Raw genomic sequence first — 14,357 nt, forward strand, 5'->3', positions numbered from 1 at the left:
GGGCACGGGGAGCCCAAAGAAATAACTCGGAAAACCCCTTTATTGGTAGATCTACAGAATATGCTATAAATACCTGATAGTTGTGTCCCTACTGTCCCACCTCAGGAACAGTATCTTCCATTAGATGAGGGACCCAATGAACATATTTTGTAGTTCCTCAGTCTTCATAGAGCTCAATGGAGAGATGACTGAGTATAATCCACTCCATTGAATAGTTAGGTATATGAGCGAGAAAGTACTTGTATCAAAAGTAGACGGATGTTGGGGAGATCAACACATTTAATGGGCCTTGATGTCAAGGCAGATGAATAGAGTAGACATCTCGCAACACATTCTAGGTTATACCATGTGGTGGATGAGAAACAAAAATGTCATTTCATCCTTACTCTTGGGGACTGCTGTCATACAGAGGCACTGCGGCGAACACGTGTGACGGCACTGTGGGGCCTGGATAATTTTCTGGTTTATCGACACCTCTGTCACACTAAAAGCAATAATGAAGGTGACCCTTATTAATAGAGGCGGCACAGCACCGGAGTATGACTGGATCAAGTCTTGTGGTACTTTTTATTGGAATTTTCTTCTTGACTAGCGTTATATGATGTACAAACTTTGCCCATATCGTTGTGTCTACAACATAAGAGGGCAGCGTACCCTGGGGTGCAAGAAGGAAGCACAGCTGGGTTGTTCAATGTAGTGGCTTTTTAAAACTAGCCGGTTCTCGTTTGCATGAGCGAGTGATGTCATCGATAACTCGTTATCAGTTGTTGGCGCTCTTGCAGAACATTTAGACAGGCCGATTATCGCTGAGAATCGATCACTTCTTATTCAGTGCTTCACATTGTATGTTACACTCTGAGCAGGGAGCGTTTAGACGTGACGATTACCGCACACTTTCGTTAGTTTGAACGACAATCGTTCTGTGTAAATGGGCCTTAAGAAGTGAAGTAAGGGGAAGAGGCTAGGAGATATGTCACCAGATTTCTGTGAGATAGTGACTATATCCCACTGTTACAAGCGTAGACCCCTGGCAGTGGTTATGGTGATATTCTCCAATAGTATATATGGTAGGTACAGATCATACACCAGAAGGTTCTTGATTACTCCAAAGACGTGTGGCTGGGGTCCAGCGCTCTAATATACAGCCCGTACTGTCATGATGTTAGTTTGTGTTGGACACATAAAATGCTGTCCGTCATCTGGGGAGGGGTCAAAGATATTTTGTATAGTCAAAAAGCACCAAATTTCTGTTCCACTTGAAGTTTGATGTCAGACTTTTTAAAGAGGACCACGCCGCTCTCCTGATAGGTGGGTTTTATTAAATATTGTTATTTCCCCATAATATAACAACCAGATGTTAATTTATTCATAAGTCTCTAGGAGATATTATAGAGGGACGGAACACAGAGATTAAAGAAAAGACAAATGCTAATATTTACTAAAATAGCCACATCTGGAGAGCTGGCGGTTCCTCTTTAAAAGGGTTATCCCAAAATAGATTTATATCACCTATCTGCAGGATAGGTAATAACATTTGATTGGAAGGCTGATCACCACTGAGTCCTCCACCGATCCTGTGAGTGAAGGTCCTGTGTCCCCCTCTACTTCTCATTGCAGGCTGGCTATACCCAACCGCAGTGACATGAAGACTGAATGGAGCCGCGGGTGCACATGTGTGCGCCATTGCATTTATTTTAACGAGGCTGACAGAAAATAGGTGATTACAAGCACTCTTCTATCTCCGGCAGTCTCTTTGAAGATGAATGGGGTAGCATCAAGTGTTCTCGACCTCCACTCCATTCAATCTCCTCTCTGCGGGGCAATGAGGAGGAGAGGCCATAAGGCCCCTGTTTTCAGGTTTGGTGGGGACTCCCCTCTGGATAGGTGAAAAGAGTTGATTTTGGTACAACCCCTCGTACCAAACAGGCATCCAAAGTGTGAACCCAGCCTTGGGTTTAGTCCCACTTGCATGGGTCAGCATTAGACATGAGCGAGCATACTCGCTAAGGACAATTGCTCGAGTGAGCATTGTCCTTAGCGAGTACCTGCCCGCTCGGAAGAAAAGGTTCGGGTTCCGGTGCGGGTGAGCGGTGAGAGTGGGAGTGAGCAGGGGGAGCGGAGGGGGGGGGGAGAGAGGGAGAGAGAGATCTCCCCTCCGTTCCTCCCCGCTCTCCCCTGCAGCTCCCCGCCCCCCGCCGGCACCCGAACCTTTTCTTCCGAGCGGGCAGGTACTTGCTAAGGACAATGCTCGCTCGAACAATTGCCCTTAGCGAGTATGCTCGCTCATCTCTAGTCAGCATCTTCATGTTCCTGTATGGCTGTCTCACAGCTTTGTGTACTTCTATGGGTAGCGGATTGTTATTAAGATGCAGAACACAGTTGGTGAGTCACACAAGTAAATATAACAGGATCTCTAAGAAATCCTAGCAATAAACAGGATATTCTGAATATCTCTCTTGTGACAGTAGCATTCATGAGATCACCACCCTATTAAAGGCCCCCAGACACTTTGAACTACAGTTGTCCGAACCCACTGATTTCAGTGCTTTTTCTTCTGTCCAAAAGCCAGGCATCTGAGTGGAAACTGAATGGACCCCATTATAGTCAATGTGGTGAGTTCGGGGCTGTTTGGTCAACAAAACCGTTCGGCCGTGGGGATTCATGTCTCCTGCTCCCCAAACGGAGCAGGAAAGTGGAGTCTTGAGCGCAAGTGTGAAACCTTCCTAACTATATGGTGGACAGCAGCTCCATATTGAGCCAGCATTATTGTCAACAGTGACATTTTCTTGACCCAAGATAGCCCTTGGTAACGTTCCCTACTATTGCCCATTTCATTCAACCGCGGGCCATCCATAACATTGAGGTACAGCCAGGCCACTGGGCCTCAGGTGTTATCTGTCGCATTGTGCTGATTTTCCGGAGCCAGCTTCTTGGCCCAATAACCGTACCAACACTACTGCTATAATGACATACTGTAGATTTAGTTTTTATGTATTTTCCAGTTTATGTAGTACAATCTCTTCTCTCTTCCTTTGTATCTTCCATGGTGTCTGATACTTCATGTGATAGTTTTAAGGATGTATATGCTGAAAGTACACAGCCCAGATTTATGTAAGATCATGTGCAATTTAGATGAATCAAGAGAAATACTGCTAGTTTTGTTGGTTTAAAGGCTAGGGACACCAATTTGCTTTTCCAGAAATACATGTACTTTGAGCTGACAACCATTTGTGCAGTAGGGCTTCGTTAACCCCTTAAGAACCAGGGGGTTTTACCCATGTGTGGGCTTTACTGGCCTATTTTTATTTTTTTCTTCAGTTACCAAAATTATTTTTGCTATGTTTTTTTTTTCTCCTGTGGCATATACAGCTATATTTTAATATCTTTTTTTTTACTGACTTTTTTCCCTGTTTTATTAAGGAAAAAAGCAGATTTTTAATTAAAAAAAATATGTATTTTTTTATTTATAGTTTATTTCTAAAATTAGTATTTTTACAGTAAAATAAAATACGGAAATGAGTTCCTCATTTTGTTTCAGACGTTTTTATATATAACTTGTATAGTTTTGAATTACAGGCACATATGGTTGAGGGTTTTGGGTAATTTTCTTTTTTTATGTATATATTTTTATTTTATTCTGTATTTTTTTTTTTTTTTAACTTATTTTTGTAATGTTTTTTTTTTAACATCTATGTTCCCCATGATGTCATATAAGACCTCTGGGGGTCAGGACTCTTTCACACGCGCAACAGCGATATCACTGCTTTTTACACGCGATTTTGTAGAATTGGTGATGCTTTTTTTTTGTGAAAAATGTTGCGTCGCTGCTATTGGCATTTTCTCGGACAATAAGATTGCGCAATTTTATCACAAGGTAGTTAATAGGGGTTTCTAATGTTAGAAATGTATCCCATCGCACGAAAATCGCAAGTACATGCGATGTGATAAACAAGGAGGCTCCATAGGGAAATTTGGGCTACAAAACATCACAGATTGCGGCAATATTCAACATGCAGCAATTTTTTTTTCCTAGCAACATAGCATCAATCAAAACATTGGAAACCTTGGGGTTCACATACATGCGTTTTGTAGCGCTGTCGCATCACTACAAAATTGTGCAATTTTGTAGCCATGTGATAGCAACTTCATTCACATATTTTTTTTTTTTAAGTAGTCAATAGCAGAGTGAGGATCCTGCAGCATTGTTGTGACAGAGCAGTAACGTGATCACCGGGTCACAGAGCGGAACTAGGGCCTGTTTCACACGGGTGACCGCGATATCGCAGTGAGAAAATTGCAGTGATATCGCAGTTGTCTTCTGTGCGATATTGCTGCGCAATTTTGTGGCGCTCCTTTGCTGGGATTTTGCTGGGAATATAAGCCCTATCCCGTAAGCCTGACCTGCATTAAAAAACAAAACAAAAAAATAATACATTGCTTAACAGGCGCTGTCCACTCCGCGGCACTTCTCCTCCTCTGCTCCAACACTTGTTTGTAGTCTTCAGCCAGCACTTCCAAAAACCCCGCCTTCAGGAAGCGCTGGCTCTGATTGGCTGAGCCGCGGTGCTCGAGAACTAATCACTGCAGCGCTCGATGAACCAATCACAGCCATTCAATGTCATTGCGAAGGGGCCGCGGGTCGGACAGCTTCCATTGACTTCAATGGAAACTGTCTGTGCAGAATCTGCTCTAAAATACAGCATGCTGCGATCTTTCTTCCACAAGCGAAAAATTGCAATTGATTTCTGCTCATGTGCAGGAAAAAACTCTTTTCCATAGCATGCTATGGAAGGTATTTGCTGTGGAATCCAGAGGCAGATGCCCCCTCCGGATTCCGCAATGTAAATCCGTCCGTGTGCAGGCGGCCTAAAAGAAGCCAAGAGATTATCTCAAACTGGGAGCAATACTGGTACCTCACTACACTCAGTATAAGGCCTCATTCAGATGAGCATTTTCTCACAGCTATTAACTGGAAAATCGCAACCATGTTAAGCATTGGATTCCAATGCATTCATTTACATGGGCGATTTATTTTTTATTTTATTTTTTTTTAATTAATTTTTTTTTCAGCTGTGATTTTTCCTCGTAGCGTCATAAGATAGGCCATGGATCTAGCTTTTGATGAAAATTGCAGGAAGCTCCCATAGATTCCCCCCCAAAAAAAAAAGAGGGGGAGGGAGTTTAGCTGATCCGGCACTCGTTGAAGAAGACAGCTGGTTCTACTTAGCTATTTAAGCTAAATGGAGCCATTTTGCCAACCGCCGCTGCAGCGTCCTTTTCTTGCAATGCGGCCATGTGAAAGGACAAGAAACCGCTAATTCCTTTTGGAATTAGATTTGCCGCGATATTTTGGAGGCGATGCGTCCTGCATGAAAACACATTAGTCGTGTGAAAGAGGCCTTAAATGGGTTGCTAGCCTTCTAGCGAATAAGCAGGAAATTCATTGGTCATTCATTTGTTAATAGTTTGGTTTAGATGCTGTTCATTTAGTCGTTCTCATTAACTGGTGCAGCAAACTGAACGACCCTGTTAAGAAAAACAAAATCAAAAAGCTATCTTTGTATTTAAGGTGACCAGATTTTCCCAGGGTCAAAGCGGGACAGAGAGGTGTGGTCAGGGGGCAGGGCTTATCAAGGAGTATGATTTTTACCTCTGCCATTAAAAAAAGTACAGGGCCACTTCAAAAAAGATAGGGAGCAAATTCTGCAGAAATTTTTAACATTCCGCTGCACTTCTGCCACATGTAAACCTCCCGTAAGTCAGCTTCAGGTATGCTGCCACATGCAGAGCAGCCTCAGTAGTAATCGTGTCCCCTACATCAGCCCAGTAGTAATAGTGACCCCCACAGTGATCCCAGTAGTAGTGTCCTCTATATTAGCCCCAGTAGTAATAGTGACCCCTATATTAGCCCTAGTAGTAATAGAGCCTCCCTAAGGCCGCCTGCACATGGGTGGATTTGCATTGCGGAATCCCTAGTGGGCATCCGTATCCGGGTTCTGCAGCAAGTACGACCAGTAGCATGCTATGGAAAAATGTTTTTTTCTCGACATGAGCGGTAATCAATTACAATTTTCCACTCATAGAGAAAAAATTGTAGCATGCTCCATATCTTAGCGGATTCCGCATGGACGGCTACCATTGAAGTCAATGGAGGCTGTACGACCCGCGGAACTTCCGCAAGGAAGTTGCAGATCCTATGTTATCACCTAGCGACGATGTGAAAAAAGCAAGGATTTGAAAAAAAAACATGTACTGCACATGTCTGACTGCGAGTCATGCGGACCATCCATAAATAAGGGAAAAGAAGAAAATCACAGGTACGCGCGGATGCCAGCTTGGCACAGGGTTGGATTCCACTGCGGGCTCCCGCATACAGAATCCGACCTGAATGAAGTGTATGTGCCCAGACTCCTGCTCCTCTTTCCTCCTGCGGAACCAATGAGGAGAGGTCAGGGATGAAAGATCCCCGATTCTCACACCGCAGCAGCATCGGTGAGTAATTAGCCGAGAAGCTGCGGCACCCCGGCTGGTAATCGCTACCATGGTGACCCCGTGTCCTGAAAGAGAAACAGACGTCCCAAAAGCGGGACAAATGGCTGTCCCCCTTGGGACCCTGGGGAAAGCTGGACACTGGGTCCCAAAGCTGGACTGTCCTGCCTAAATCGGGATGTCTGGTCACCTTTATTAACCCCTTAGGGACCTTTATTTATTTTTTCCATTTTTGTTTTTTCTCCCCCCTTTAAAAAAACCCCGTAACTCTTATTTATCTATCGACGTCGCTGTATGAGGGCTTGTTTTTTGCGGGACGAGTTGTATTTTTCATTGGTACTATTTAATGTACCATATAATGTACAGAAAAACTGTTAAGTTCTAAGTGGAGTAAAATGAAAAACATAAAACGACATTCCGTCATCTTTCAGTGCGTCTTGTTTCTACGGCGCACAAACTGCAACAAAAATGACCGGATAACTTTATTCTATGGGTCAGTATGATTGCTACGATACCAAATTTATATATTTTTTTTTCTTTTACTGTACTACTTTTATTTTTTTTTTTTCAAGGATATTTAATTAAAAAAAAATATATGTTTTCTCTCCACCATCTTCTGCACACAATAACTTTTTTTATTTTTCCGCCGACAGAGTTTACTAAGATTACAGCTAAAAACTGGAGGTCTCAGCAGGGGGACACTGTGTGATCAGCTTATTCTGAAGTGGTGCAAGTAGTGATTGTCCGAAGCGGACAGATTTTCATCTGGCGCAGTAGTGAGCTGTTGGTTTCCTTATGGAAATTGAGCGATTCTCTGAAAAGGGTTACAAGTAGATAGATAGTTCTCACAATATGTTCCCCTGTTCTATTTGACCATAATATTCCACAGTATGACATTTCAATGTTTCTTTTTCTCGTTCAGCTCTCTGAAGGAGGTCTGTATGTGTGTATGAGCTCATTCCTTGGTTTCGGAAGGGAACATGTGGAGCGGCATTACAGGAAGACCGGACAAAGTGTGTATTTGCATCTAAAACGCCATGTAAAACAGGTGAGTTTTATAAACACTCTTTTTATGGAAAATGTGAAGGTTTTAATTGCAACACTTTAATTCAGAGAGTGCTTTCAGGAGGGTGTTAACCAGCCTTTCTTTTATAAATGCCTATTAAAGTCTTTGCACCGTCACTTCTGGCCCTGTCAGTATTATATTATTGTCCGTAATGTCCTCATAGGGGGCTGGTGTTTCAATAACTAAGTCATCCCCAATTGCTGTCTCTACAAGATGTTGCCAACTTTAGAAAGGTGGAGGAAGACTCGCAATCATGTGATCAGGTATCAGGACTGCTAGATCGGACCGGATTATTTATATTATGCAGCATGTTACTTCACTTGATACGTCCTGTCCCTTTGGGGCTCACAATCTATATTCACCTATGTTGTTGGAGGAAACCAATGCAAACACAAGGAGACCATATAAACTCCATGCAGATGTTGTCCTTGGTGTGATTTGAACCCAAGACCACAGCTCTTTAAGGTAACAGTGTTAACCACTGATCGACCTTGCTGGCTCTTAAGGCCCATTTAGACACAACGATTATTGCTCAAAGTTCGCTCAAAAGTCCTCTTTTGAGCGATAATCGTTGTGTGTAAATGAGCCCATCTGTCAGTTTTCTGCCAACCAATGGATTTCAGTTCGGCTTGAAATCCGTACTTCAGCAGAACAGTGTTCTGCTTGGGGACCGCTGATAACAGCTGATTACATTGTCTCAGCTGTCAGCCCTGCCGGCAGAACAAAGAGAATTTATTCCAAGAACAGCGGGCGGTCCTCTGAATAAATTCAACTCCCAGCGGCTCACACGCTATTAATTGGTACTAATAGGCATTAGTACCAATTAGTAAATTGTGCAAAATGATCGCCATCTTTTGAGCAATCATCTTTGTGTCTAAATGCACCTTTAGGCGGACAACTACTTTAAAGAGGATAGCAGCACTGCGATGAAAGAACAGCCTTTGATAAAGGGATTTCCCTGGTAGAACCTCCAAGTTACATTATTGTTGGCTTTTTGTGCGATAGTCAAGCTCAAGGTTCTTCGGCGTATCACATGTGACACTGACCATGGCAATATGCCCTTCTTTTATTAACTCCTTTATTAAGTCTTTAGGTTAAATATATGCATTTTTCCATATTTTTTTAATGAAAAAAAATCCTGCAGATCAGTCAGTCACTTTTCTGTTAAGAAAAAAGCCAAAACTGCACAGAATGGAAGCAAACTGAAATAAAATAAGTCCCATTGAACTCAGTGGGAATTTTGCTGGAACAGTTTTTTTTTTCAGCCTTTCTGCTTTCGGGACAGAGCAAAAAATTGCAAACAAAATGCTGATGTGAAACTCTCTTACCCAGTGCAGTCCGTATTCAATAATGTCAGTGGTGCTGTATCATGCAGTACAGTGCTGAAGGTGTTAACCTACAGTAAGTCTAACCTCTGTTTACATAGCGCTACCAAATCACCGGAAACATAAGAACTGCTGAAGACCAACGGCAGTCTCTCCTGAACTTTCCACTGGCAGGCAGATTCTTGGCCTGTCGTAGGAACACCTGCCACAGTTTCATATTATGGAAACAAGTCCTAATCCTGTCTAACCTTATCTCCGTGAGCTGTAATACACGATATCACAACACAAAGGTAGTCCTGCTTGTTTGGCCAAATAGGCAACTACATTTTGAAAATGCTATATTATAAATTATCAATATGAAGTGACATTCCACATGCCTACTAGTTCTTGAGTTCCCTCTCATGTCAAGTAATTTCTTAGTTCTATCTGTTTCTTTGAAGTTGGTTGACAATAGAGAGATGTGATGACGATTACCCATTAAGTCGCAACCGACCTTCGGTCACTTTATGGATCAACGTTCTCCACGTATTTCTGTCTTTCACTGGTTCTTTCAGTTCCACGATTGACATGTTCGTGGTGGCCTTGATTGAATCTAGCCAATATCTATCTAGAGAGATGTATCCGTACATAACTAAGCAGACTTGCTGTTAGGGGTCTGGAAAAGTATCACGTTATGTGAGAAGGGCGTGTTAAACAACTAGATGGTCAAAAGGTCTGTGATACAGAAGCCTGCTGATCTACTGTGGGTTTCATAGTTGTGATTTATGCCTCATCTGCTGTGAATGGACGATTAATCAATTTGTAACCCGCGCCAATTTTCTTGGAGGATCCCTGAGAGGGAGAAAAACCTTCATGTGTGTCTGACTTTAAACGCAGAGTCGATTATTGGCCTATAGAACTCTGCGGGTGCTGTTTTCACAAACCCAACAACGACCATGTATTTGAAGCCTTGAAGCTGATTTGTTGGCCGTCTGACGGACATGATTATTTTTTAATACTTTTGGAAGCATTTTTTTCCTAAAAAAGGAGGTATAGGACTTTTTAGAAGGAATGGAATTCTTCCGCAACACACAGCAGAATTTGCCTCTGTGGAAATCTGTACCAAAATCTGCATGCCTAATTTTTGGAAGAATTAAAGGCCCATTTACACACGATTATCACTCAAAATTCGCTCAAAAGCCATAATCGTTGTGTGTAAATTTGCCCATCTTTCAGTTTTCTGCCGAATGATGGATTTCAGTTCAGCATGAAATCCGTTAATCAGCAGAACAGCTGATAATACGGACCGCACGCTGTGTTCTGCCTGGAGAGCGCTGGTAACAACTGATTACATTGTCTTAGCTGTCAGCCCTGCCAGCAGAACATGGGGAATTTATTCAGAGAACAGTGGGTGGTGTGTTCTCTGATTACAGCTCCTGTCAGCTCACATGCTACTAATTGGTACTAATGGGCATTAGTACCAAGTAATAGCTTTCTGCAAAGTGATCGCTCAAAAGTAGAGATGAGCGAGCACCAAAATGCTCGGGTGCTCGTTACTCAAGTCGAACTTCCCGCGATGCTCGAGGGTTCGTTTCGAGTAACGAACCCCATTGAAGTCAATGGGCGACCCGAGCATTTTTGTATATCGCCGATGCTCGCTAAGGTTTTCATTTGTGAAAATCTGGGAAATTCAAGAAAGTGATGGGAACGACACAGAAACGGATAGGGCATGTGAGGGGCTACATGTTGGGCTGCATCTCAAGTTCCCAGGTCCCACTATTAAGCCACAATAGCGGCAAGAGTGCCCCCCCCCAACAATTTTTACTTCTGAAAAACCCTCATTAGCAAGGCATACCTTAGCTAAGCACCACACTACCTCCAACAAAGCACAATCACTGCCTGCATGACACTCCGCTGCAACTTCTCCTGGGTAACATGCTGCCCAACCGCCCATTTCAGTAATAGTAGCAGTCAAGACAGGCCCCAGTAACAATTCCAAAACAGCAGTATAGGGGGAGCACAGTATTCGTTCCATTTCAGTAGTAGTTGCAGTCTAGACAGGCCCCAGTAATATATCACTAGCAGCAGTATAGGGGGGGCACAGTATTAGTTCCATTTCAGTAGTAGTAGCAGTCTGGACAGGCCACAGTAACATCACTAGCAGCAGTATAGGGGGAGCACAGTATTAGCTCCATTTCAGTAGTAGTAGCAGTCTAGACAGGCCCCAGTAACATATCACTAGCAGCAGTATAGGGGGAGCACAGTATTAGTTCCATTTCAGTAGTAGTAGAAGTCTAGACAGGCCCCAGTAACATATCACTAGCAGCAGTATAGGGGGAGCACAGTCTTAGTTCCATTTCAGTAATAGTAGCAGTCAAGACAGGCCCCAGTAACAATTCCGAAGCAGCAGTATAGGGGGAGCACAGTATTAGTTCCATTTCAGTAGTAGTAGCAGTCAAGACAGGCCACAGTAACATTCCCGTTGCAGCAGTTTAGGGAGATGGCAGTCTCTTTCACAGTTCATTAGTTGCAGTATAGACAAGGCCCCAGTTACATTTATGTAGCAAAAGTGTAGGCCAACCCCACACACCTTGCTGTACCATGAGTGCAGGCGAAGCCCATAAAAATTACTAGGATTACACTGTAGGCGAAGGTCCAAAAAAATTGGTGTACCAACAGTACTAATGTACCTCAGAAAAATTGCCCATGCCCAACCAAGAGGGCAGGTGAAACCCATTATTCGCTTTGGTTACTGTGGCTTAATTTGTAACTAGGCCTGGAAGCAGCCCAGTTAAACTAAAAATTGGTTCAGGTGCAAGTTTCAACGCTTTAATGAGAATTGAAACGTATAAACATTGTTTACAAAAGTAATATGACTGAGCCTTGTGGGCCTAAGAAAAATTGCCCGTTCGGCGTGATTACGTGAGGTTTCAGGAGGAGGAGGAGGATGAATATAATACACAGATTTATGAAGCTAAAAGGTCCCCGTTTTTTATGGTGATAGAGAACGATGCTTCCATCCGCGGGTGCAGCCTACGTATTGTTTAGGTACCGCTGCTGTCCGCTGGTGGAGAAGAGAAGTCTGGGGAAATCCAGGCTTTGTTCATCTTGATGAGTGTAAGCCTGTCGGCACTGTCAGTTGACAGGCGGGTACGCTTATCCGTGATGACTCCCCCAGCCGCACTAAACACCCTCTCTGACAAGACGCTAGCCGCAGGGCAAGCAAGCACCTCTAGGGCATACAGCGCGAGTTCAGGCCACGTGTCCAGCTTCGACACCCAGTAGTTGTAGGGGGCAGAGGCGTCACGGAGGACGGTCGTGCGATCGGCTACGTACTCCCTCACCATCCTTTTACAGTGCTCCCGCCGACTCAGCCTTGACTGGGGAGCGGTGACACAGTCTTGCTGGGGAGCCAGAAAGCTGGCAAAGGCCTTGGAGAGTGTTCCCCTGCCTGCGCTGTAGATTCTGCCTGATCTCCGCGCCTTCCCTGCTACCTGGCCCTCGGAACTGCGCCTTCTGCCACTAGCGCTGTCGGATGGGAATTTTACCATCAGTTTGTCCGCCAGGGTCCTGTGGTATAGCATCACTCTCGAACCCCTTTCCTCTTCGGGTATGAGAGTGGAAAGGTTCTCCTTATATCGTGGGTCGAGCAGTGTGTACACCCAGTAATCCGTAGTGGCCAGAATGCGTGTAACGCGAGGGTCACGAGAAAGGCATCCTAACATGAAGTCAGCCAAGTGTGCCAGGGTACCTGTACGCAACACATGGCTGTTCTCACTAGGAAGATCACTTTCAGGATCCTCCTCCTCCTCCTCCTCCTCCTCTGGCCATACATGCTGAAAGGATGACAGGCAAGCAGCATGGGTACCCTCAGCAGTGGGCCAAGCTGTCTTTTCCCCCTCCTCCTCATGCTCCTCCCCCTCCTCCTCCTCCAAAACGCGCTGAGATATAGACATGAGGGTGCTCTGACTATCCAGCGACATACTGTCTTCCCCCGCCTCCGTTTCCGAGCGCAAAACGTCTGCCTTTATGCTTTGCAGGGAACTTCTCAAGAGGCACAGCAGAGGAATGGTGACGCTAATGATTGCAGCATCGCCGCTCACCATCTGGGTAGACTCCTCAAAGTTTCCAAGGACCTGGCAGATGTCTGCCAACTAGGCCCACTCTTATGTACAGAATTGAGGAGGCTGACTCCCACTACGCCGCCCATGTTGGAGTTGGTATTCCACTATAGCTCTACGCTGCTCATAGAGCCTGGCCAGCATGTGGAGCGTAGAGTTCCACCGTGTGGGCACGTCGCACAGCAGTCGGTGCACTGGCAGATTAAACCGATGTTGCAGGGTCCACAGGGTGGCAGTGTCCGTGTTGGACTTGCGAAAAATGTGCGCTGACCCGGCGCACCTTTCTGAGCAGGTCTGACAAGCGTGGGTAGCTTTTCAGAAACCGCTGAACCACCAAATTAAAGATGTGGGCCAGGCATGGCACGTGCGTGAGGCTGCCGAGCTGCAGAGCCACCACCAGGTTACGGCTGTTGTCACACACGACCATGCCCTGTTGGAGGCTCAGCTGTGAAAGCCAGCGGTCGGTCTGCTCTGTCAGACCCTGCAGCAGTTCGTGGGCCGTGTGCCTCTTCTCTCCTAAGCTGAGTAGTTTCAGCACGGCCTGCTGACGCTTGCCCACCGCTGTGCTGCCACGCCGCGCGACACCGACTGCTGGCGACGTGCTGCTGCTGACACATCTTGATTGCGAGACAGAGGTTGCGTAGGAGGAGGAGGACGGTGGTTTAGTGGAGGAAGCCTACACCGCCGCAGATACCAGCACCGAGCTGGTGCCCGCAATTCTGGGGGTGGGTAGGACGTGAGCGGTCCCAGGCTCTGACTTGGTCCCAGCCTCCACTAAATTCACCCAATGTGCCATCAGGGAGATATAGTGGCCCTGCCCGCCTGTGCTTGTCCACGTGTCCGTTGTTAAGTGGACCTTGGCAGTAACCGCGTTGGTGAGGGCGCGTACAATGTTGCGGGAGACGTGGTCGTGCAGGGCTGGGACGGCACATCGGGAAAAGTAGTGGCGACTGGGAACCGAGTAGCGCGGGGCCGCCGCCGCCATCATGCTTTTGAAAGCCTCCGTTTCCACAAGCCTATACGGCAGCATCTCCAGGCTGATCAATTTGGCTATGTGCACGTTTAACGCTTGAGCGTGCGGGTGCGTGGCGACGTACTTGCGCTTGCGCTCAAACAGTTGCGCTAGCGACGGCTGGACGCTGCGCTGAGAGACATTGCTGGATGGGGCCGAGGACAGCGGAGGTGAGCGTGTGGGTGCAGGCCGGGAGACGGTCGTGCCTGTGTCCTGAGAGGGGGGTTGGATCTCAGTGGCAGGTTGGGGCACAGGGGGAGAGGCAGTGGTGCAAACCGAAGGCGGTGAACGGCCTTCGTCCCACCTTGTGGGGTGCTTGGCCGTCATATGCCTGCGCATGCTGGTGGTGGTGAGGCTGGTGGTGG

General features: G+C 45.7%; 1 protein-coding gene across 3 annotated transcripts in view; it reads left to right on the plus strand.

Moving 5' to 3' along the window:
• Nucleotides 1–14,357, plus strand: part of USP13 (ubiquitin specific peptidase 13) — a 101,262-nt gene that overhangs the window by 13,631 nt on the left and 73,274 nt on the right. For all 3 annotated transcript variants that reach the window (XM_066601526.1, XM_066601533.1, XM_066601536.1), the window contains exon 2: nucleotides 7,412–7,537. In XM_066601526.1, coding sequence (XP_066457623.1) covers nucleotides 7,412–7,537 — 126 coding nt within the window. The remainder of the gene's footprint in view (nucleotides 1–7,411; nucleotides 7,538–14,357) is intronic.

The sequence above is a fragment of the Eleutherodactylus coqui genome, chromosome 1, assembly GCF_035609145.1.
Source record: "Eleutherodactylus coqui strain aEleCoq1 chromosome 1, aEleCoq1.hap1, whole genome shotgun sequence".
NCBI classification, from domain to species: Eukaryota; Metazoa; Chordata; class Amphibia; order Anura; family Eleutherodactylidae; genus Eleutherodactylus; species Eleutherodactylus coqui.